Below are 25643 nucleotides of genomic sequence, written 5' to 3' on the forward strand. Positions count from 1 at the left end.
TGGAAGGACAAATCCTGAAGCTGAGGCTCCAATACTTTGGCCACCTCATGAGAAGACTCCCTGGAAAAGACCCTGATGTTGGGAAAGATGGAGGGCACAAGGAGAAGGGGACGGCAGAGGACGAGATGGTTGGACAGTGTTCTCAAAGCTACCAGCATGAGTTTGACCAAACTGTGGGAGGCAGTGGAAGACGGGAGTGCCTGGCGTGCTCTGGTCCAGGGGGTCACGAAGAGTTGGACACGACTAAACGATGAAACAACAACAAGCAGGAGTTGGGGGTGTGGATTATGGATTTCATTAAAACTCCCCTACTTCTCCTTCAGTCGAACCTTTCACTTCCACTGCATCAGTTGTGCTGATTTTTCTGCCTCCTGTGACTGCCTTCCCTCTTAGCGGTGTCAGCATTCACAAACATTCTGCAGCATATAGAATCGTAAGAGTAGGAGGGGACCCTGAGGATCATTTAGTTCAACTCCCTGCAATGCAGGAATACGCAGCTGTCCCTTACAGGGATTGAACCTGCAACCTTGGCATTATCAGCACCACGCTCTAACCAATCACAGCAAGTCAATCCATGGGGTGGAAGCTCTCAGTCAGGGAACAGCCAGTTTTTAGGCTGTGGTCACTGGAATTGCAAATCTGTGCCACTCCCCTAGATTTGAATTGTATTGCTGCATTGTTTTTAACACTCAATTGGGAGCCGCCCAGAGTGGCTGGGGAAACTCAGCCAGATGGGTGGAGAATAAATAATAATAATAATAATAATAATAATAATAATAATAATAATAATAACTATTATTAATTATTGCTATTATTTATTATTACTATTATTTTGAGCAAGGTTTTTCCCCACCCTGAGCAGTCCAGCCCTATCAGAAAGAACAAAGTTCTGCGACCTATTGTCTGATGAAACTAAGAGCAGATTGGAAGAAAACTTTTTTAAATGGTGGTGGTGGTGGGGAGGGACATTCAAATTGTGCCAAAAACTTTTATGCACGCTCCACGAGGGAGGAAAGAAGCCCTGGGACTGCAAACCTGCTGGAATAATCCCACCGGCACCAAGCCGCGTTGAGCAAGACTCGGCAACACATTGCAACAGCAGGCCAAGGGAAATGAATCTGCTCCGCTGAACGTTGCATCAGAGTGCCCCTAGAGGAAGAGAGCCTTTCATGGGAACAGAAGCGTTCTCAACTAACAGCTAACTTCTTTCTTCTTTGAGATGCTGCAATGTGCATTCCTAGAGAGGCCGTCATTTGCATCATCCCACAGACCCGAGGGTGACTGGGTCATCACCTTGCGACTTCCAGCTCCGGAAGACGCGTTGACATGCAACTATCGAAGGGGAGTGCAACCATTACGGCATTCACAACGGTTTGAAATTTCAGGTGTGCACAATTCCCACTAAGTTGAATGCCAAGGCTTTTCTGGCTGTGCTCATCTCACTCTTCGGCAGTGTTTTACCCGAAGCCATTTTCAGGAAAGTGGCAGGAGAAGAAAGATCTTACAGATCGAGCTTTTCTCCCGGGCCCCAATTTGGAAAGTTCTGGCTGTGTGCCACGCTTTGCAGCATCCCTGAAGGAAATCTCAAGGATATGCACAGGCGAGGCTGAGAGGAGAACGCCAGAGTCACTAAGAGCAAAACATTCCTCCTCTTTTGTGAAGGCCTGACTCTGCAACCCCATTTTGCATGCACTTCCAGACAGGCCTTTTGAGAAGAGACCTATGCAGGGGCAGAAGAAGGGGGTGCGGTAGGGACGGGCCGCCCCAGGTGTCACCACCGAGGGGTGTGACAAAATGTCGGGCGGCACTCACCGCAGGGCCTGCAGTGTACCCAAGCCACGTGTCTCTTCTGGGAGACACAGTGGCTTGAGCACGCACAGGGTCTGTGCTGCCCAAATGGTCCGCCTGCTACCTCCCCCCAAGCTGTAGGGCAGCTGAGTGGGAGGAGGCAGGAAGACTCTGGAGGCCCCACGGTGAGCCCTATGGGCGCGCCACCCCAGGCACCCTAGTGGCTTCCTCTGCCACTGGGCCTATGGCACATAAGCAGAGTGCTGTTGTTGTTGGTTAGCCGTGTCCGACTCTTCATGACCCCCTGGACCAGAGCACGCCAGGCACTCCTGTCTTCCACTGCCTCCCGCAGTTTGGTCAAACTCATGATGGTAGCTTCGAGAACATTGTCCCACCATCTCGTCCTCTGTCGTCCCCTTCTCCTTGTGCCCAACATCTTTCCCAACATCAGAGTCTTTTCCAGGGAGTCTTCTCTTCTCACGAGGTGGCCAAAGTCTTGGAGCCTCAGCTTCGGGATCTGCCCTTCCAGTGAGCACTCAGGGCTGGTTTCCTTCAGAATGGAGAGGTTTGATCTTCTTGCAGTCCATGGGACTCTCAAGAGTCTCCTCCAGCACCAGAATTCAAAAGCATCCATTCTTCGGCGATCAGCCTTCTTTATGGTCCAACTCTCACTTCCATACATCACTACTGGGAAAACCATAGCTTGAACTATATGGACCTTTGTTGGCAAGGTGATGTCTCTGCTTTTTAAGATGCTGTCTAGGTTTGCCATTGCTTTTCTCCCAAGAAGCAGGCGTCTTTTAATTTCATGACTGCTGTCATGGGCAGATAGATACCAGGAAATTAAATGCTAAGGCCAACATGGGGTGAACGAAGCAAGTCACAGTGGCCCGGTTTGCACATGACACAAAGCCAATTCAAGGCTTATCACGAGTGTACAGACTCCCAGAGAGGAAATGGCGGCTGCTTTACTCGTCCTCTGGTCCTGCTGGCAATGTGCTGCTATGAGCTATGCCATGGTTTGGATTAGCATGTTGCACACGAGCCCAGGCTTGTGCTTTGTCTGCTACAGACAAGTGGCAAGTCACGGAACAAACCTTGGCTACAGCATGTGGTTTACCTGGAGATGACTACTCTAATAATAATAATAATTTTTTTAAAAAAAAATATTTATACCCCACGCTCCCCAGCCAAGACCGGGCTCAGGGTGGCTAACGCCCGATATAAAAACAAATTGATGGAAATACAACTTAAAAACAAGATTAAAATACAACATTAACAGCCTCTAGGGAAACTGTGCCCCACCCAGAAGTTCAACAACCCCAGCTGCCATCAGACCCCCCCTCCTAGCACAGCCAATGGTCAGGGGAGTGGGTGGGAATTATAGTCCAGCAAAATCTGGAGGGACACAGGTTCCCCATCCATGGCTCTATAGGTATGGGGAAGAAGGACGTACGATGGGTCACTCATTCATCAATCTGGCTCAGATGGTGACCCTGGAGGTTCCAGGACTTTATCCTGCTGGTGGAGGCGGGAGGGAGGGAGAAATCACACCTTTCGTCCTGAAACTTGGAGATTGAAAGATGGCTGCGGAGCACTGGGCACTACAGGGCTCAGACCACGGGTCACTGATTCCCAACGCTCTACACTGCTGGAATCGCAGGCAGGTGGAGGGAAGTGCAAGAATACTTCCAAGCCTAAATTCTCCTGGTCCTGGGAAACAGGACTTCAGAGAACTGGTCCCATGCCTCTACCTGCTGCAAGGCTTACTCAAGCCTGGAGAAACTGCTATTGAAGGAAACCACGAGACTCTTCCGCTGTATACTGAGGCTATTTGTCCCTGGCTGGTTGCCATCCTTTTAAGTCATGAGGAGTTGGGTCTTGTCAAGCGCTGGACCCTGAGCACCTGATATACACAAAAGAGATCTCTTCTTCAAGACAGCATAGAGTGAAACTATGGGATTCACTCCCACAAGGGGGCATTGATGACCACTGACTTGGACTACCTAGGGCCACATTGTTCACTTGGGTAGTGCGTGAGACTCTTCTCTTGGGTAGCAGAGTCGACAAAGACCCCTCTCTGCCCCCAAACCTTGGAGAACTACTCCCAGTTGGAGGAGACAATGCCGGGCCAGTGTAAGCAAGCTTTCTGCGTTCAGACGCTCTTACCGTAACAAACGCGTCTGCTGCCTCTTGCGGATCGACGGGTTGGACTCAAAGACGTGAGGGCGTTTCCTTTTCTTGCCCGTCGCCACGGCAGCGGCAGCGGCCATTCCCACAGGGCCTGCGGACGAGAGATGGGTTTTGAATATTCGGGGGGCCACAGGCCGAAGACACCATAGGCCATAAATGCTACAGCAAGCTACTGGTGAGATGCCACAGAATATCTGAGAGGTTAAGAAACGCGGAACAAATCCACGGACATTTATGACATAGTTATGCACTGGTAACTTCAAGGTTGGATTGCTGCAATGCGCCCTAAGGTACCAACATATAAGACCCCGTACAATTTCTCCTTCAAAGGCATCAGAAGCCTGCTCCACAATAACTCAGAGCAAGGGCTTTCAGTGTCGCTTGCTCAGGGAAACAGGATCACTGCTGAGATATGACAGGTGCCCTCATCTGTGTTTTCCAAAAACAACTGGAGAGTCTTTTGTATTGTTTCTAAAACTATATTTAGCTGGATTTTTGTATTGTTTTCAAAACTATTTTTTAGCTGCGCTTATGGTATATTTGCAAATTGCCTCATGTGAAAGGCAATTCATAAGTTATTTAAATAATTTGTTGGTCTTTAAAGTTGGCTGCGGGAGGCAGTGGAAGACAGGAGGGCCTGGCGTGCTCTGGTCCATGGGGTCACAAAGAGTCGGACACGACTAAACGACTAAACAACAACAACAAAGTTGGCTGCAACTTTAAGAACTGTGAAAGGCAATTTGTAAGTTAATTAAATAATTTGTTGGTCTTGGCTGCAACTTTAAGAACTGTAACTTTATGAATGTGTGATTGAGCTTGCTCTTCCCTCCTCCCTCCCCCTCCTTTTTCCTCACGTGTCGTGCTCTTTTAGGTTGTGAATGTGAAGGTGGGGACGGTCTCATAGCTAATTTCCGTAAGCCACTCTCAGAACCATTTTGGCTAAAGAGTGGAGTATAAATTCTGCAAATAAATAAACAGCACCATTAGACTAATACAACTATCCTTCTGGATATAATTTCAATAGCTATTATTTCACACAGTATCTTTCTCCATGCATATGTTCCCAAAATCACCCTACAGGTTATTATTAGTTGAAAGCAGGGTTGGATTTAGAACCCTAACGAAGTTAGAACCCTAACATGGAGATATCAGATGAGAAAGAAACATTGTCAGTTGCAATTGCTGTACTGCCCTCTGCTGGTTGCAGCTTCACACTAGAAAATCTGGCTTGAGGACGTGAGTAAAATGTCCCCAAAAATGCAGATGAGGGGGGAAAGGGTTCGCCTTCCCGGGACTGGTTTTTAAGGACAAGATTCCAGGGCAGTTCTGACAGCAAGGTACGGACCAGTCAAATCCCGAAAGTGTGTGTGTCTGCATTAGTCCTTGGCTCAAATGTACGATTGTTTTGAAATAAATTGCATTGCTCCTTCTTCTTAATCCCTCACTAATCAGAGCTTCTGAAGGGAGGGGTGAAGAGAGCTTTTTGCCCAGTTTAACATGCTGTTTATTCTATATACTACGAGAGAATTCGTCCTCTATATGCAGATCCTTGTCTAGTCAAAAGGCATCATACGATACGATACGATACGATACGCTAATCTTTATTGCCATCGTCCCATACAGAACAACGAAACTGAAAAAATCTACATCAGACATTCAAAACCCCACAAGCCCGCTATCCCAGCTATCCTAGCCTGGTTAGCCCTTAAAAACTCTGATACCCCATAATTAAATACAATATACTCCCATAGAGACTACCTTACACTGCGTTTAAAACCAAAATCGCATTTGGGTAGAAACTGTTTCTCAGGCTGCTAGTCCTAGTCTTTCTAACCCTGTACCTTCTTCTAGAGGGATGCAGGTGGTGCTGTGGGTTAAACCACAGAGCCTAGGGCCGTTTACCTTCCCGCTGGAGCGGTACCTATTTATCTACTTGCACTTTGATGTGCTTTTGAACTGCTAGGTTGGCAGGAGCAGGGACCGAGCAACAGGAGCTCACCCTGTCGCAGGGATTCAAACCGCTGACCTTCTGATCAGCAAGCCACCTGCATCCCTTAAAATAGCTAGATGCACTTAAACTGCCCAAAACGTTCAGCTGTTGTTGTTTAGTCGTCTTAGTCATGTTCAACTCTCCGTGACCCCATGAACCAGAGCATGCCTTGGAGAAATTCACTTCACTCTCAAAGCTTCTCCTTTTTTATGTCCATGGAGTTTTCTTGGCAGAATACTGGAGTGGTTTGCCAGTTCCTTCTCCAGGTGGATCACATTTAGTCTAAACTCTCAGCTATGACCTGTCCATCTTGGGTAGCCCTGCATGGCATAGCTCATAGCTTCTCTGAGTTTTTCAAGCCCCTTCGCCACGACAAGGCAGTGATCCATGAAGGGGCCTTTGTGAAAAAATCCCTTGTGAAAAAATCCTTGTGAAAAAAATCAACCCCGATAGAAAAAGCCCTTCCCTTTGCATCAGTCTCTTCCATCAGGTGCCAGAAGTGAAGCTCACACCCAGGGATACATAAATAGATTGTGGGTGGTTATCAGAACATAATCCATCCATCGAAAAAATGAACAGGGGCAGAGTATTTTCTAAGGGTGCAGCGCTCTTTATGAATCAAGAGGGGTTTTTTTTGCTTTTCATGCATGTTACATGCCTAAGGGACTGGAAGAAGCCTCTGTGACTGGCAAGTGAACCCGACTGAAGTCTTCTCAGAGTTTGGAGAACTTACATCCTGAAATGTTAACATGGCCACATATTTTGACCTGGAAAGAGGCCCAAGGAAATGCTTCGGTACTCAATACAGTGGTACCTCTGGTTGCAAATGGGATCCATTCCAGAGGCCCATTCGCAACATGAAAGGAATGCAACCCGCAGCAGCGCCTCTGCGCATGCACGGGTTGTGATTCACTGCTTCTGCACACAACATCATTTTGCGCATCTGCGCATGCACAAGCGGCAAAACCCAGAAGTAACCCTTTCGGTACTTCCAGGTCACTGCGGGACGTAACATGAGGTATGACTGTACGAGCATTTTCTTCCACCAAAATAAAAAAAACTTATGGGTATCAATTCTAACATTTGTGGATCCCCTAATAATTTCGGGTCTCCTCCTTGGGCACCTGTGGCCAACTCTGCACTGCCTAGTCAAGTCTTGATGCGAAAGAGAGGAAGAAATGCTATGCCCCTTTAGGGCACACGAGGCAAGTGGGGAAAAACAGGATAGGGCGCCAGCAATGTACCTGCAGCGGCCAGGTGGGCAGTGACCTCATCAGTAGCCGTGGAGTTGAGGATGTCCGAGTCATCATAGGAAGTGTCCTCGGGGGAAGAGGGCGAGTCTTCGTCTGCGCTGAGCATGCTGTGCTCTGTGTATGTGGCCACGTGGACCTGCTGCACCTGTTGGGCCACCGCGTGGGCCTCAATGGTGGCCATGTGCTCCGTCTGCGTCACCGTGTGTTCCTCCATCGGTAGCTACTGCTAGAGGAAAGGAGATACAGGAGGGGAGAGAAATCAGGCGGAGGAATAATAATAATAATAATAATAATAATAATAATAATAATAATAATAATAATAATTTATTATTTATATGCTGCCCATCTGGCTGGGTCTCCCCTGCCACCCTGGGCGGCTTCCAACACAGTATTAAAATACAGTGGTCTGTTAAACATTAGAAGTTTCCCTGAACTTCAGATGTCTTCTAAAAGTCTGGTAGTTGTTGTTCACTTTGACATCTGGTGGGAGGGCGTTCCACAGGGCGGGTGCCACTACCGAAAAGGCCCTCTGCCGGGTTCCCTGTAACTTGGCTTCTTGCAGGGAGGGAACCGCCAGAAGGCCCTCGGAGCTGGACCTCAGTGTCCAGACCGAACGATGGGGATGGAGTCCTCCATATGAACCATCTACAGCCTCCCTGGATTGAGCATTCATGCGCACAAGCACAGCACCTGTGGAGTCTGAGGCCTCCGCAGCAGTCATCTGCTTCCCCTTGGGCAAGCAATGAAAAATGCTGTTAAAGGATTTGAAGCCTGCAGGGCATGGAACACGCCCCCCTGCCTTCGCCAACGCTAGAGCTCTTGGGGAATGAAGGATATGGTACCCGTATTTCGTTGCTCGGTCCCTGCTCCTGCCAACCTAGCAGTTCGAAAGCACGTCAAAGTGCAAGTAGATAAATAGATACCACTCCGGCGGGAAGGTAAACAGCATTTCCGTGTGCTGCTCTGGTTCGCCAGAAGCGGCTTAGTCATGCTGGCCACATGACCCGGAAGCTGTACGCCGGCTCCCTCGGCCAATAAAGCGAGATGAGCACCACAACCCCAGAGTCAGCCACGACTGGACCTAATGGTCAGGGGTCCCTTTACCTTTAAGTAAGAACGAGATGGGTGTGTGCTTCATATTCTCCTGCAGAAACATGGCAATTTAGAAAGTGGTGCATTTATTATAGCCCTGGGGATATAATAATAATAAATTATTTGTACCCCGCCCATTTCACTGGTTGCCCTAGCCACTCTGGGCGGCTTCCAACATATAAAAACTGTAATAAAACCTTAAACCTTAAGAAGCTTCCCTGTACAGGGCTACCTTACCCGTATTTCAGAACAACCCAAATTCTGTTCGAATGTCTGGGTAAACAAATGGGAGTTGCATCCAGACACTGAGCCTGGAGAGTTCTACTTGAAAAAAAGGGACTTCTCTTTCCTCTCTATGGGCACCCTCAAAATCTGCTCCAGAAAGTCCTCCAAACTTCTGGAGAAGATGTTGGGCAGCGGGGCTGCAGGAGAGAGGAGAGTTGCAAAAACGGATGTCTGCCATCAGGATCGGATGGAACCCACAGGTTTGGTTGAAGTTTTTCTGGACCACACCAGAGCATGGCTCCATCCATCTCTCATATTGTCCATCTGACGTTAGATTCTCAAGCATTTTGAGCTACGCGCACAGCTCGAAGAACACAAAAGCTGTATTTTCGCATTATGTTTTCACTAAATTTTATCACAGTTTGAGAACAGGTAATTTTTAGCACCTGCATTTTCTACCCACACAGCCTTGTAACATAAGCTTCTAGTTATGTAACCCCATCAGTAATCTCACCAAACTTGCTGGTACTAATTGGCGACTGAAGACTAATTAGCCTTTGTTATTACAAAGAAAATGGATTGTTAGCTTTTAGCGTTCTGTGATTCTTTTTATACAGTGCAACTGCAGTGTTGTGTGTGTGTTTTATATATTTATTTTTTAAAAAAAAACTTGGCAAAGCAGCATCTAAAAAACGGACACGAAACCAACAAAAAGGGATACAAAGGCCAATTTCCCATTCCACCCCCATATCTGCTCTCCATTCTGAAGTATTCTTAGAAATCTCGCTCTGTGTTTATGGTTGCTTTCTGTTGCTAGGGATCATTAGGAAAGGGACTGAAAATAAAAACTGTCAGTATTATAATGCCATAATACAAACCTATTGGGCAACTGCAATTGGAATATCGTATATAGTTCTAATAGCCACAACTTAAAAAGGACATTGCAGTGTTGGAGAAGGTTCAGAAAAGGGTAACCAAAAATGATCAAGGAGGTAGAGTAGTTCCTCTATGAAGAAAGGGTGGACATGATAGAAATTTATAAAAATTGTGCTATGGCACAGAGCAGGCTTCCTCAAACTCGGCCCTCCAGATGTTTTTGGACTACAACTCCCATGATCCCCAGCCAGCAGGACCATTGGTCAGGGATGATGGGAATTGCGGTCTCAAAACATCTGGAGGGCCGAGTTTGAGGAAGCCTGGTATAGAGAATGCAGAGAAGTCTTTCTCCCTCTCGAGGAGGAGGAGGAGGAGGAGGAGGAGGAAGAAGAAGAAGAAGAAGAAGAAGAAGAAGAAGAAGAAGAAGAAGTTGTTGTTGTTGTTGTTGTTGTTGTTGTTGTTATTTATTCCCTGCCCGTCTGGCTGGGTTTCCCCAGCCACTCTGGGTGGCTTCCAACAAAATATTAAAATACAATAATGCATCAAACATTTAAAAACTTCCCTAAAGAGGGCTGCCTTCAGATGTTTTCTAAAAGTCTGGTAGTTGTTGTTCTCTTTGACATCTGGTGGGAGGGCGTTCCACAGGGCGGGCACCACCACCGAGAAGGCCCTCTGTCTGGTTCCCTGTAACCTTGCTTCTCGCAGGGAGAGAACCGCCAGAAGGCCCTTGGCGCTGGACCTCAGTGTCTGGGCAGAACGATGGGGGTGGAGATGCTCCTTCAGGTATACTGGACCGAGGCCGCTTAGGGCTTTAAAGGTCAGCACCAACACTTTGAATTGTGCTCAGAAACGTACTGGGAGCCAATGTAGGTCTTTCAGGACTAGTGTTATGTGGTCTCGGTGGCCGCTCCCAGTCACCAGTCTGACTGCCGCATTCTGGATTAGTTGCAGTTTCCGGGTCACCTTCAAAGGTAGCCCCACACAGAGCGCATTGGAGTAGTCCAAGTGAGAGATAACTAGAGCATGCACCACTCTGTACTTGTGGATATCCAGCGAAGCTGAGTGTTGGTTCAGGACAGAAAAAAGAAGGTATTTCTTCACGCTGCACATAGTTGAACTATGGAACTCCCTCCCACAAGAGACAGTCATGGCGACTGACTTGGACAGTTTTACAAGAGGATTAGACAAATTAATGGAGGAGATGACTCCAGTGGCTACTAGCTATGAAGGCTATGCTCTGCTTCCAAAGTTGGGAGGCAGCAATGATTCCGACTATCAGCTGCAAGAAATCACAGGAGGGGAAGAGATGCTCTTGCGCTTGAATCCTGCTTGTGGGTTTCCCACAGGCATCTGGTTGGCCACTGTGAGAACAGGATTCTGAGCATGACTGGCCACTGGCCTGATCCAGCAGGCTTTTCTTATGTTCTTACATTAATAAAGCGATGGGAGGAACGGGGATGTCCTCTGCAAGCAATTACAGTGGATGCTCGGGTTGCGAACGTGATACGTGCGGGATGCATGTTCGCAACCCGCAGCGTTCGCAACCCACATCTGCGCACACGGGGGTTGCAATTCAGCGTTTCTGCACATGCGCAAAGCACAATTTAGTACTTCTGCGCATGTGCGACCGCCAAAACCCGGAAGTAACCCATTCCAGTCCTTCCGGGTTTTGGCGGTCTGTAACCCAAAAAAACGCAACCCGCAGCATTCCCAACCCGCGTATGCGCATGCGCAGGTAGCAATTCGGTGCTTCTGCACATGCACAAAGCGCGATTTAGCACTTCTGCGCATGTGTGACAGCCGAAATCCGGAAGTAACGTTTTCCAGAATTTCCAGGTTTCGGCGGTCTGTAACCTGAAAAAACGCAACCTGAAGCGGCTGTAACACAAGGTATGACTGTATTAGTTCAGACCTCTGGCGAGACTGATTTTCCTTCTCCTGGCACTACGGTGGGGTGGGGGTGGTAGAGAAAGTGAAGTGGTCCACTTGGCTCTGGCCTAACTCACTGCCACCATTCAGCCCCCAACAGATTGTCCCTGAAGGATCATGCCTGGTTTGTACATTCGATGAGCCACACTGCCTCTGTTATAACAGTGAATAAGCAGGGCACAACCCAATGCTTTAAGCTGCATTAGCGACCTCCACACCACATGTAGAACATGAAACCTGACTGCTTGGGAAAGGAAACGCATGAATACTGAATGAGACTTTCATCCTGTTCTTTAGGATTTTAAGTTACAGTGCCGTTTTAACTTCGGGTTTTAGATTACGCCCCTGAAGAGGGGTTGCTCTGATGTCTGAAAGAGGAGCCGTTCCTTGTCTTTTAATTATAAATCCAGTATATCTGAAGGAGCGTCTCCACCCCCATTGTTCTGCCCAGACACTGAGGTCCAGCGCCGAGGGCCTTCTGGCAGTTCCCTCCCTGCGAGAAGCCAAGTTACAGGGAACCAGGCAGAGGGCCTTCTCGGTGGTGGCGCCTGCCCTGTGGAACGCCCTCCCACCAGACGTCAAAGCGAAAAATAACTACCAGACTTTTAGAAGACATCTGAAGGCAGCCCTGTTTAGGGAAGCTTTTAATGTTTGATGCATTACTGTATTTTAATATTTTGTTGGAAGCCACCCATAGTGGCTGGGGAAACCCAGCCAGATGGGCGGGGTATAAATAATCAATTATTATTATTATTATAGTAGTAATTCTGATTGCTAATTTCTGGAAACCACAAGAGGGGAGATGGGGCTCTTATGCCCGAGTCCTGCTTGCAGTGTATAAATAATAATTATTATTATTATTATTATTATTATTATTATTATTATTATGCCCTCGCTGTGTTGGTAACACTGCATTGCAAGGGGTCAGGCTAAGGTTCTTGATTTTATGAATGGGCTCTTGGAATGAAACCGGAGCTGATTTCGAGGAGGCCTGCTCCACCTGCCAGTCCCCTGGAAACCGTCTCCTGAAAGTGAGCGTCACACAGGCACAGAAGCTTTCATGGAGCAACTGCAGAGAAAGCCTGGAGGTTTTCTCAGCAGGAACGTACTATTTACTTTCTGTTCTGCCATGTCGTCCGGCCCTGCCGACCCCCATACCAAGACGACAACCACAAAACCACAAGCAGCGTTGTGGGGCAACTGGGGCACGCATGGGAGAGAGCCCAATGCTTAGTACCTGTTGGCTTTTCAGGTAGGATAAGGGAAGGCTGCCGCTCAACAGCAGCGTCGTCTTTGCTTGCAGAGAACCAGTAGCGGTGTAGTGATTAGGGTGTCAGACTAGGACCCTGAAGACCTGGGTTCAAATCCCCACCAGGGGACCTTGGGGGCCATTCACTGCCTCTCAGCCCAACCTACCTTATAAGGTTGTTGCAAGGACGAAATGCAATGTTGGAAATTCAGCTATACAGTCATACCTTGGGTTACAGATGCTTCAGGTTGCGTTTTTTCGGGTTACAGACCCGCTGAAACCCGGAAGTACCGGAACGGGTTACTTCTGGGTTTCGGCAGTCATGCATGCGCAGAAGCGCTAAATTAAGCTTTGTGCATGCACAGAAGCACCAAGTCGCAACCCGCGCGTGTGCAGACACGCTGCTGCGGGTTGCAAATGTTGCAGGTTGCGAATGTGCATCCCGCATGGATCACGTTCGCAACCCGAGCATGCACTGTATAAGCTAGGCGCCGAACGGCTCCTTAAACCAGGGCTGCAGTCGCGAAAAAGGAATACCTGGTTGCCAATACGACTTTTGGTTCCTATAATTCATTCTGATTGAGCAGATAACACATCATGGATAGAATTCTACAGGATAACCTATGTTTCAGGAGTCAGGACCTAAAGCCCATCAAAACTGTTTGAACTGAAGCAACTGCTTTCCTACGTTAATAGAAAACTATTTGGTTCTGTTTGATGGGGAAAGACATAGTGACACGCTGTAGAGAAGCCTTCCAGATGTTTTGGGCTACAGTTCCCATCAGCCCCAGCCAGTAGTTTCCGGAGTGAGGCCAAAATATATATACGCATATTCCTCAATGAAGGAACAAGGTGTGGCTGTTAAGTTTTTATCTTGAAAGTGAGGCCCAGAGAGAAAAAAAAGGTTGGGAACTACTGCTCTAGCCTGTTTCTTCATGGTTGGTTTGGCCCAACATTGCTTGTGTCAAAATAACTGGTACTGGAAACCAAAGGACTCCTTCTCCATACTTGCAGATCAGGAACTTGTTGCTGCTATTATTGCAAAATAATCTCTGCAAGCGAGCTAAGTGGGCCAGTCGTGTTTTCTTAGGAAGCAGCGCCTGCTAGCCAGCAGCTGTACTGATGTTAACCGCTCTGAGCCCGGCTTTGGCTGGGGAGGGCAGGATATAAATATTTTTTTTTAATTATTTATTATTATTATTAAGGAGTTGCTGTCTCTACCCCTGCCTCCCTTTAGCTTGTCCCTAGGACCTGCCCCACATTGCCAGAGGCTGGCTCTGCATGTGTGACCAAGGAGAAACGAAGGATACGCCTCAAATATCTGAGCAGTACCACTACCGAACTGTCCAACAACCTTCCACAAACTGGTTCCCTCCAGATGTTTTGGACATGCTAGCTGGGGCTGATGGGAGCTGTAGTCAAAAACATCAGGAGGGGAAGAAATGGCCTAGCACTCCTGTACAGATACATTACACTATGCGCAGAAGTTGTTTCTTCAAGCGCTGGGTGATTTATTGTGTCTGAAGTCTTGGGGTGGGGGCTCCTGTTCACAACTGACAAGTGAGGAAAAGCATTGAGAACATGTTCAGGGCATTCTTCATTGCACCATGCCTTCTTTTTACTAGAAGCAGCACCAAATTTTTATTCACCAAAGAGCAGGAAAAGGTTCCAGGCGTTATCAAGAATTTTGTTTAACCAGCCAAGAACTCTCTGAATTGCACCTGCCCAAGAATTTGGGGCTGTCTTTAAAATGTCTCCTTGCATTGCATTATCGTAAGAGTGAACTATCTGCTCTTTAATGTTTTTAGAAAAGGCTAACTCTTCAAACCAAGTTAACGAAGGCATTGGGGAATTAACAGATGCTCAGAAACGAAGCACTTCAGAAGAGCGAGAATTGCACAACCTTTGATTTAGGTAAAGGTAAAGGGACCCCTGACCATTAGGTCAGTCGCAGACTGACTCTGGGGTTGCGGCGCTCATCTCGCTTTACTGGCCGAGGGAGCCGGCGTACAGCTTCCAGGTCATGTGGGCAGAATGACTAAGCCGCTTCTGGCGAACCAGAGCAGCGCACGGAAACGCTGTTTACCTTCCCACCGGAGTGGTACCTATTTATCTACTTGCACTTTGTTGTGCTTTCAAACTGCTAGGTTGGCAGGAGCAGGGACCGAGCAATGGGAACTCACCCCATCGCGGGGATTCGAACCGCCGACTTTCTGATCAGCAAGTCCTAGGCTCTGTGGTTTAACCCACAGCGCCACCCGCATCCCTTTGATTGGCATACCATAAATTGCAGGTCAGGAACTTCAAGCCCCAGGCCTCTCTGCCTGGGTCCATGGGAATCTCCCCAGGCAGACCACCCCTTCCTCAGTCATAGTTCCTCTCCTTGGGGCACACACCTTATCAGCTCTACTTCATACCCTCCTTGAGTGACTTGCCTGGCTGGAATGTTTCCTTGAAATCTGAACATGCCTCTTGGCTGCCAGGATCTAGAATAGAGAGGGGTGTGGGTGGGTGTAGAAACAGGCCTACTATATAAAGGCAAAATTCATTCATTGCTCTGCCTACTTTTGCCTCTGGCCCCACACCAGTGTGGCATGTGGCCCCTGGACGTTTGCACAGATGGGTACGTGTGAAAAAGGTTCCCCACTCCTGCCGTAAATGTGACCAAAGCTACTCATAATTGGTCCTATGCCAGGGGTCAGCAAACTTTTCCAGCAGGGGGCCGGTCCACTGTCCCTCAGACCTTGTGGGGGGCCGGACTATATTTTGGGGAAAAAATATGAACGAATTCCTATGCCCCACAAATAACCCAGAGATGCATTTTAAATAAAAGCACACATTCTACTCATGTAAAAACACGCTGATTCCTTGACCGTCCGCGGGCCGGATTTAGAAGGCGATTGGGCCAGATCTGGCCCCCAGGCTTTGGTTGTTTACCCCTGTCCTTAGTTTGCTTACTCCTGTCCTATGCTGACATGCCATCCGCAGACCAAAACACTACAGCGAAGTGCCTCTTAACCTCCACCCTCAATGGGGGCGAATTGGTCACCCAGAGACCATTTCCCAAACCCCTGGAAATGCATCGTGGTCAGTTTCACCTAAGAAGTTACACTTTACTAGTTAAACATTTTAACTCACAACATTTCGCTATGTTGAGTTTAATCTTTATATAAAAATGTACACAACGTACCCCCAGCCCAAAAGGACTGATAGTTCTCCTTTTTCAGCAGTGAGGATCTGCAGGTTTTGGAAAAGAGCGGACTTGAGGCAGTCAATTTGCAGCCAGTATAAACTTCAAGCATTATTCTAAGCCCACCCATGACTTGATTCCAAGTCCACCCACTTTGGAAAACAACAATCTCTACCAAAGTCAAGATGGCCCAATATCCTATTTTAACCAGTCATGCAAATGTTACTTTTGAGCTGAAGTATTTCTCTCACCTTCATATGTCAGCCATGTGATATGGAAATATTCATAGCCAGTAGCTGATTGGGGGCTGTGTGAAAACAAACAAACCAGTAACCAGGACTGGGGCAATGATCCCTTCTGTGTGCACTGCCTGCCTAGAGCCTCTCCCCAAAATATCACACCCACAGGACTGACATTTTCAAAGCACAGTCCCTGCTAGCAGCATATTTTAAAAGAAGATAATCACAGTCTTGAAAAAGAAGAAAAAAACAGTCTGGGCTGGTAGCAAAAAGGAGAGGGGAATACAAAGCAGCTCTTTGTTTTAAGTAAAGTTAACAGCAAAATGGCTGTTGGATTTTGGCATTGGAGAAAATTCTCATTAGCAAGCGCTCTGAGCTGCTTGCCTGAAGACAGGTCTTGATACAGGGCAGCCGGGCAATTTAAAACAATTGTCACTCCTCAAAGAGAAAGGCGGCCGCATAATATGTACTTGCATGTACCAGCTGAACAAGTGACGAACACTGAAAGAACAGGGCACTGGGTGAAAGGAGCACCAACACACACAAACACCCTGCCGTCCTTTATCAGGCACTGATCTCTGACACTGCAAGGAAGAGGTTTCTGTAGGAAGTGGGACTGATCCCAGGAAGTGCAGCTGGGAAGGCTAAAGAGAGCCCAACCAAAGAATTGCCTTCCATTAATTCCTCCTCCAAAAATAAACAGGAGCAGGTTGTGGTCTATCTTCTTGCTAACACGCTTCCAAAGTACAGGGGCCAGCACTGAGGAGGCCCTGAGATCTGTCCGCTTCTTTGCTATGTGATCTCATCTCTTATAAGGATGATACCATAGCCAGAACCCAGGAAGGGTGAAATGGAGATTGATGATCATGAGAGGTTTTGGGCTCAGGCTGTTTCCAGTTGAACACAAGGCGAAGACGGATGATCTGTGCCCTCAGATGTACTTGGACATAGAAGTAGTTGTCGGACACCATTGTCAGACAGAACTCCTCTATGACATTTATGGTTCTTACCAATAATAATAATAACAATAATAAATTTTATTTGTACCCCACCCTCCCCAGCCAGAGCCGGGCTCAGGGCAGCTAACACCAGTAAAATTACAGTAAAAACATAATAGGGGAAAAAACACAATTTAAAATGCAGGTTAAAATGCAATTTAAAATGCAGCCTCGTTTTAAAAGTAGCCCATAGATCAAAACCATAAGGGGAAGGAAATATAAGGGTCAGACTGAGTCCAAACAAAGGCCAGGCAGAACAGCTCCGTCTTGCAGGCCCTGCGGAAAGATGTAAAATCTCGCAGGGCCCTAGTCTCTTGTGACAGAGCGTTCCACAAAGTCGGGGCACCTGGACACAAGATTTGTTAAGTCTTTCACAGATTTCCTGATTTTGCAGGACAGGGAGCCTCTCTGTCAGTCACAGTGCAAAAGAGAAGCACAGCTCTTCCAGATTCATAGCTCCTTTACATGTTCAGGGTTATATCCAAAGTAGTGCTAAGTAACCACTCCTCAAGGATTTCCAGTTGTGCAATCCAGTTGTCCTCCCCTTGTCCCCCTCAAATCTGCTCGGGGGGGGGGGATTGGTGGGGGGAACCCAGAGCAGATTTAGGGGATGAGGGAGGGAGAAGTCCTGTTGCAAAAGCATAAATCCTTGCATTGACAGATGGGTCCTTAGCAATGTTGGTGACAAGACCATAAGGAGCTGTGACTCTTAAGGGGTTGCAACAATGACTGCTTAAGATGTAAAGTGGGAATGAACTTAGGCTGCAATCGTATGAAACCTCACTGAACTCAGTGGTGACTCATACATTGGTAAAGGCTTGAAATATATATATATATTTAAAGAAAATGTTTAAAAATACATTTGTCAAAAAACCAGAAGCCTTTTTACTAGGTATTATAGGTGAAGAGTTCCCAAGAGAAAAGACTTTTTATGTACGCAACAACAGCAGCAGGAATGCTACTAGCCCAGAAGTGGAAGGAAGGAGAAGTACCAACAAAAGAATGGCAGATGAAACTAATGGAGTATGTGGAAATGGCAAAACTGATGGGGAAGATCCAAAACCAGGTATTTTCTAAAGACTAGAGTAAATTTGTAATTTACTTAAAAGACCATTGTAAAAAGTTAAAATCTTTGGCAGGGATGTAAAGACACTCATAATGTGGAATTTTTAATGGTAAATTATAGTTATAGAATAGATAGATAATGGTAAAAGATACAGTAAATTTAATCTTAAAGATGGAACCCATCGTTTTGTTTTATAATTTTTTTCTTCAAAAACTTAATGAAAATTTGTGTGTGTGTGTGTGTGTGTAAAATATGTATAAATGTGTACTAACCCTTGAATAGACACACACACAAGGCTAGCCTGTAGGTCCTTAGCCACATACTGGGGGTGGGGTGAACCCACTGAACCCTTGGAAACTCAACACAACTATGGAGGATGTCTGTACCCCTCTACTCTAAGCTAGAGAGCAACATGGCATCATAGCAAGCAAGTAAAAAGCACACACACTGGACCTGGACATTACTCAGCCAGTAGGCCCAAAACTATGCCTAAAACTCATTAGTGGGGAAAGCATGTGGAATCAGACCAAGTATGTGACAAGCTGTCATGGCCTATGTTAGCAGTCGGACAAAGCTCAGTGGTGGAAGGTCTCATTTTAAAACATCTGTTGGCAAAGATCTCCGCCTAAGAATCCACGGCAGACTTGGGAGCCAAAGCAACCCCTGAATTCTGTTCCGTTCAGATTCTTTTACGTGTGCAGCTTGTTGATTTGGGGTTGTCGTGCCCTGTCCTCTGCCAGCCTCATATTTGTGATAGTGCAAGGGTGAGAGTCTAAAATGCTATGCTGGAACACCACACCCAGGCTTGGGAGACCGGTGCCCTAATGCCACTGGAAACAAGGGTATGACAAAAGTATTATGGTTGGGTGGAGCAATGGTAAGACAAAAGTTAAAAGCAAAAGTACAGCCCCTCTAGCTAACATACTGAATGATATAGACCATAACAGAAGACAGAAATAGCCAAAGAGATTTAAAGATTAAGACCATGGAAAGAACTTATCTCAATTCTATGGTGAAATCAGGTAAGCAACCATTTGATTTGTACCATTAAGTATTTCTTTCCCCCACAATGTAACAGAATTATGAACAATAAACGTAACTAATTTTTCTCCCACCAGCATCCTTATTTGCTATACAGTGGTACCTCTACTTACGAACGTGATCCGTTTTGGGGTGCCGTTTGCACCCTGAAAAGTCCGTAAGTAGAGCGAGACTACTGTGTGCGCACGAAAGAGCGCTTCTGTGCACGCACAAAACGCGCAGATTGCTTCTGCGCATGCAGCGAAACCTGGAAGTATACACTTGCCGCATTCGCAACCCAAAAATCCACAACATGAAGCAAACGCAACCAGACGTATGACTGCACCACTAGAAGACTCTTGCTTTTATCACAAAATGTTAATTGGGATTCTAGTGTGGGCAGATACTTCCATTAAATTCTGATTATTTTTCTTAGGCTACATTTCTGTTTTCATCCTACTGCCAAGCTCAGAGCATTTCTGTGAAGCGGATTGACCTGAGATTGTGGTCTGGTTCATCTATAACTAAGTTAAGTCAAAACTGAAGTTTAGCAAGAATGAATACGTGTGCCGATATCTGTCCAAAATGAAAAATCGCGGCCACTTCACTCCTCTGCTGTTCCTGATGCTCTACGTGGAGCCAAGCTATAGTTTGGCTTAGTGTTATGTGCAAACACAGGCTTATGGTTTGTCTCCTTCCCAATATCTATGTGCTGTGCGAGTGACTTTTGTCTGGTCTGAATCTTCCACCATTCAGCTTTACTGGGTCGCTCTGGGTTCTAATAGCATGAAAGGGAGATAAAAACTTTTCTCTATCCACTTTCCCCACACCTTGCAGAAATTTATACACCTCTGTGTTCCATCTTATGCACCTTTTCTCTAAACTAAAAACGCCCTAAAAAGTCCTAGGGTTGGGTTGCTCGCTTCACAACCCTGATCATGTTGGCTTGCCTTTTTCTGAACCTTGCGTGTTCAGGGGATCTGAATGTGTTTCTCTTGCTCTGGCCCAACACTGTAATAGTCTATAAATCACAGTGAACTCAGCTAGACTAGTAAAGAAAAAGTGATTTATCGAACACGACTAAATGACTAAACAACAACAAATGCATTGCATATGTGATGTAACATTGTGCCACCAGATGGAGATGTGTAGTCCTGTTTTTTCTCTACCTGTTTTCTTTGGTGTGTCTAAATCAGGGGTCAGCAAACTAAGGCCTGGGGGCCGAATCTGGCCCAATCGCCTTCTCAATCCAGCCTGCGGACGGTCCAGGAATCAATGTTTTTACATGATAGACTGTGTGCTTTTATTTAAAATGCATCTCTGGGTTACTTGTGGGGCATACGAATTCATTCCATTTTTTTCCCCAAAATATAGTCCGGCCCCTCACAAGGTCTGAAGGATAGTGGACCAGCCCCCTGCTGAAAAAGTTTGCTGACTCCTGGTCTAGATCCAGCCTGTATCTCTACTGACACAGCATTCACTGTGCGTCAAAAACATTTGCTTTAAGTTATGTACATTAACCGTGTGTGTGTATTGCACGCACACACCTATTTCCTTCTTGCAGAAATTTTAGGTGTGGGGAGAAATCTTTTGGCAAAGAACTGAATGATAGCAAGGATCCTGTGTAGGAGGATCATGTGTGGGGATCAAGGCAGCAAGCAGCAGGGAGACTTGCTTTCAGGCAAAATGCTTACACTCATACTGCATGAGCCAATTTAAAGAAGCGGTTTCAGTTACTTCCTTGTAGGAAATGAGTCTTGTCTGAAGCAAGCCTAAAGAGAAGTGGAGACTGCAGACACAGAAGCTCCACTCCGCTTTGAAACATGAATGCAGCAAAACAAATGTTGACATTTTCAGGAAAGAAAGAAAAAAGCCCAGGGAGAAATTATCCTTGTGGGATAACAGATGAATTTTCCTGGTTCCAGATAACACTTTCTAAGGGTCCTCTGCATATCAAAGAAACCTATTTAAAAACCAGTTTTACTGTCACTGTTTCCCTCTTACGTAAAAATTGTGGGGGGGGGGGCTGCAATTCTAACAAGGATAAAAATCCTTTGCACCTTGATGCACTGTACGAAGTCGCAGCTACAAGCAACTGACCCAGCTTCTCTCTTCTGGTGTAGAGGGCTAGTGTTGGTATCCCTCCCAATGTCTTATGCCCAATGACAGAAAAATTAGTCAGGCACCATGTGTGTTTTGCGACTGACATGGGTCCTACAATGACCATGTGGGGATCTCTGAGTACCAGGCTGGTGACTGGGGAAAGCAAAATGTCACTTAGAGAAAGATCTGAAATATTTTCCTTGAAGCTTTCATTTGTTTTATTCTGGATTGTTTCATTTGATGTTTTAAAACGTTGCAAACCACTCTGAGAGTTGTTCTTTAAAATATAAAGTAGTATAGAGATGAAATCAATAATATTTGTTTTTAAAAACTTCACTGGGGGGAAAAGGCACCGAGATACTCCATTGTGGCAACCGTAACCCAGGTTTAAAGTGCCACTGGGCAATTAGATTATATATCTGAGTTTCTAACACTGCAAGTTATGCCAGACAAAATGCAATGTTAACCAAAGTATCTTACATATCCTGTATCTAGATTCAGGTAGGTAGACGTGTTGGTCTGATGCAGTCAAAATAAAATAAATAAATAAATAAAAATTTTGTCCAGTAGCATCTTAGAGACCAACTAAGTTTGTTCTGGGTATAAGCTTTCGTGTGCATGCAAACTTCTTCAGATACACTGAAACAGAAGTCCTGTACCTGCACAAGTCTCTGGCCTCCAGTAAAACACCAGAAAAATTGGTACACAGAGGTTAACTTTCAAACAAATTGTACTACAGCTTCCGTCATACACTTCTTATCCAAGTTGTGTTAAATGCACTAAGTTTTATTCAAACCACTCCCACATAACCAAAGGTTTGGGGAAGAAGCCATTCCCTCTCTCTCTCCTCCAGCGCCCTTGCAGCCCTGCACAGTTCAAAGGCTGCATTAGATAAAAGGAACTCCACCACACCCAGTTTCTATTGATATGCAAAGGACAGGCAGTCTGCCACTTCCCCTGACAAGCAGCTCCTCTGCTACAGCAACTTTTGAGCCTCGGCTCATTCCTCCCAACACAGTTTGGGAAGAGGGTTAGTAGACAAAACTTCTACCTCTTTGTACATCACCTGCTTCCGAGACATAGCTAATGTGGGGGTAAAAACCCAACGGCCCCTTCACATATTAAACATCACTGAATTTGGAAAAAACAAGAAAGGAAGGAAGGAAGAAGTCTAGGATAGGAATGGAGCACTCCTTTTTGAAAGGCACGTGCAAGACACTAAATGCACAAACTAAAGGCATCTCCAACGCTGTGGTCCAGATCCTGAACTGCAGGGTGCTTAAAGCTGTGCTAGTCCCTGAACATATTGAAAGAACCAGTGAGATATCTGCCTTTTTCTCCAGTGCCTGGGTCCGAATAGGGAAGGGAACTGGGCAACAATTTTGGCCCTCATTGGTAGAGATGCGGAACCTGTGTCCCTCTAGATTTTGGCCCTCCAACTCTCAGCCAGCATGGTCAGTGGGTCAGGGATGATGGGAGTTGTATTCCATGAACTGGAGGGCCACAGGTTCTCCCTCCCCCACCCTGCTTTTTTGAGGAAGCTACAGCAGCAAGTTGAGCAATGCCAGTTTCGCCAGAGCTGGCTCTAGCACAGCCAATGAGCCATGAGCTTTCTAGAATTCCCTACCAAAGTCTTCCAAGCCTTAAACCACTCATTTCCAGGAACAAAAGCTGTCTAAGGAATCCATCTCCTCCCTGTCTAAGAATACAGATTTGCTCTCTTGCAAGGATCCTCACCCTGGACGGAGCACTCTGCATTTCTTCAGGCAAACAGGGACTCTTCCTTCCATGACAACCAGTCAAAGGGTACAAGCACACACACCAATTTAGGGACAGGTAAAGACGGTGAGAATAGATTAGGCACCCGCACTATGGTCCCCTTCTGCACTATCCAAAAGGATTGGGGTGGGTGCAATTTAAACATTAAAAAGATGCAAGTCTGCATATAACCAGAACCCAGGAGAAATATATTTATTTAACAGAATTTCTACACCGTCCAATTGTCAAATTATCAGTGGTAAACATTATTTCTCTTACAGAGCATGCAAGGGCCCACCGTTCTCAATGACTGGGGGATCAAGAGCAGTCAGTGGGGGGAAATCAACTTGAGACAGAAGTTTGCACTTCTGTTAGGAATCCCAACAACAGAGATTAGGCTGGGCGCCTATGCCCCCCCCCCCCGCACCACAAAAAACACCTGGTGAATGCCTCCCTTCTTATCAATAGATTAAATGTATTTATTTAGGGTAAGTTTGCCCCACCTTTCAACTTTAAAATTCCCCTTTGTGCAAGAAAATGAAAATCTTTTTTTTTTTAAAGTCTCTGGCCTCCAGTAAAGAAAGAAAGAAAAAAATAAGGGGTGGGGGCAGGCAAATCCTTCAAAGTTACTGCTTTCCAACCAGTACCTTATGCCCCCGCTTTCTCAAAATGGGGAGGTGGGCAAAAAAGGGGGTTCCTATTTAAGAGGGAAAGAGCAGGGCGAGGTTGTTCTTGGCTCCTTGGAATTATCCTGGATTTCATCAGGAGGCCGCCCCATCGCCACGTCCAAAATCAAGGAGGATTTGGAAAGAAAGCAGATTTGGGGGGGGGTGTTGGAAAGAAAAATAGGAAGACCCCCATCTTGACACTGGCCTGAGTCTGTGTGTGAGGAGGGGGGTTTCCCCGAAAAAGGCGCGCGCGCGTCCCTTTCCCTCCCGCGCCCAGGATTAAGAAAAAAAGGGGGGGGAATGGAATATAAAGTAGCCGTACAAATCTACCCCAGGAGTCGCGGCCTAGCGCGAAAAGAGGGCGGGAAATAAAATAAGTGCAATTAATAGTATTAACAACAACAACAACAACAACAACAACAACACAGCCCTCCCCCCCCCCGAGTTAGGGTCTCTTCTCCCTCATAAAGAGGGTCAAAAGAACCTCCTTTTTTCAAAGGGACCCCCCCCCCCTCACGGCCGGCCTAAGTCTCCCTCCTTCCCCTCAGAGGCTCCTCGGGGCCTAGTCAGGCCTCGGCCCGCGGGGGCAAGAGGGGGCGGCGGCGGGCCCGGTGTGAGGCGGGGGGGGGGTGTTCGTGAGGGGGGGGTGGGAGCGCGCGCGCGCCCGCGAGGCCTCCGGGTCGGCGGGGGCGGCTCGCGGCCCTTTTCTCCTTCTTCTTCTTCGGCAGAGGAGGAGGAGGAGGAGGCGGAGGGCGAGGAGGTGCGGGGCCCCCGCGTTGCTGCGGCTGCGCCGGGTCTGGCGCGAGGCGAGTGAGGAGCTGCTGGGAGATTGCGCGGTAGGACACTCACCTCAGAGCGGCTGCGCTGCGGCGGGCCTGCGCCGTGGAGGAAGAAGGAGAAGCCAGGCAGGCAGGAGGAGGAGGAGGAGGGCGGCGGGACGTGGCGGCGGCGGCGGCTGCTGCGACTGGGCGCGGGAGACCCGCACACGCGGGAGCGAGGGAAGGAGGGAGGAGGAGGGGAGCGGGCGCGCGCCCCTCCTCGGGCTCGGCTGAGGGGAACAGGCGCGGCCTAGGCTGGGAGGAGGCCTCGCCGCCTCACCTCACGGCTGAGGAGCCGCCGCCGCCGCGATGGCGGGAGCAAAAGGGGGGGAAATGAAGCCGGGAAGGCGGGCGCCTCAGAACGGGCCTAGCTCGGGCGGCACTCGAGTCGGGCGGTGGTGGCAGGAGCAGCACCAGGCCGGAGGGGAGGGGGGAAGGGAGGACGCACGGCGTGAGGGGAGCCGCCGCGCCGCCATGATGGGAAGGGCAACGAGGGTTTGGTTTTCTGTACTTTAATCCTCCTCACGCCGATAGAGAAACGACCGAGGGAGGACGGGGGGAAAGGCTTTTAATAGGCCTGGAGAGCTGGCGGCGTGGGTCGGAAAGAGGGGCGCGTAGTTTGGGGGGGTGTGGAGAGAGAGAGAAGGCAAACGGGCGCCATTTTGGGAAGGTCGGCTGGCAAAAGCGCCCCCGATCCGAGCGGGTTGTTCGGCCGCCATGATGGGAAGGGCGCTAGCCGCTCGGAAGAGAAGGCGGCGCCATGTTGAGGAGGGCGGGGGGGGGGGAGGTCGCCATGTTGGGAAGGTCTTCGGGTGTTCTTTCTGCAATGGGCGCCCGTCGCCATGTTGAGGAGGAGGAGGAGGCGCCCCTTGAAATGAGGAGGGAGGGGGGTGGTGGTGATGGTGATGAAGGGAGCGGGGAAGAGCCCGGTGATAAGCAGGGGCATGGGACGTCAAGCATTGGCCAGTTAAAGCGGCACCCTCGTGGCTTCGCAAAGCAGGCTCGGGAAGAATTGCAGGCCTCTGCCCCGAAGGGCTTACAATCTACAGTTCAAGCAATACTGGGCAAAAGATGGCTAATAAGGTGGGGGTGGTTAAGAGGATGGGAAGGCGAGGTCACTTGTCTCGTGGCCTTCGCCTCTGTGCCGCCAGCCCTTTTAGAACTTTTTAAAAAATATTTTTATGTATG

General features: G+C 47.7%; 1 protein-coding gene across 12 annotated transcripts in view; it reads right to left on the bottom strand.

Moving 5' to 3' along the window:
• NRF1 (nuclear respiratory factor 1) overlaps positions 1-25643 on the bottom strand; it is a 74614-nt gene extending 48971 nt beyond the window's left edge. For 3 of the 12 annotated variants that reach the window (XM_083572947.1, XM_083572941.1, XM_083572951.1), the window contains exons 1-3: positions 24487-25642; positions 7216-7447; positions 3958-4072 (exon numbers count right to left, since the gene is read on the bottom strand). In XM_083572947.1, the coding sequence (XP_083429073.1) occupies positions 3958-4072; positions 7216-7438 (338 nt within the window). In that variant the 5' untranslated portion in view covers positions 7439-7447; positions 24487-25642. Of the gene's footprint in view, positions 1-3957; positions 4073-7215; positions 7451-24486 lie in introns of all 12 variants that reach the window. The other 9 variants (XM_083572946.1, XM_083572945.1, XM_083572950.1 and 6 more) reach the window with 7 other exon arrangements.

Source organism: Podarcis filfolensis (genome assembly GCF_964270895.1).
Source record: "Podarcis filfolensis genome assembly, chromosome: 10".
NCBI classification, from domain to species: domain Eukaryota; kingdom Metazoa; phylum Chordata; class Lepidosauria; order Squamata; family Lacertidae; genus Podarcis; species Podarcis filfolensis.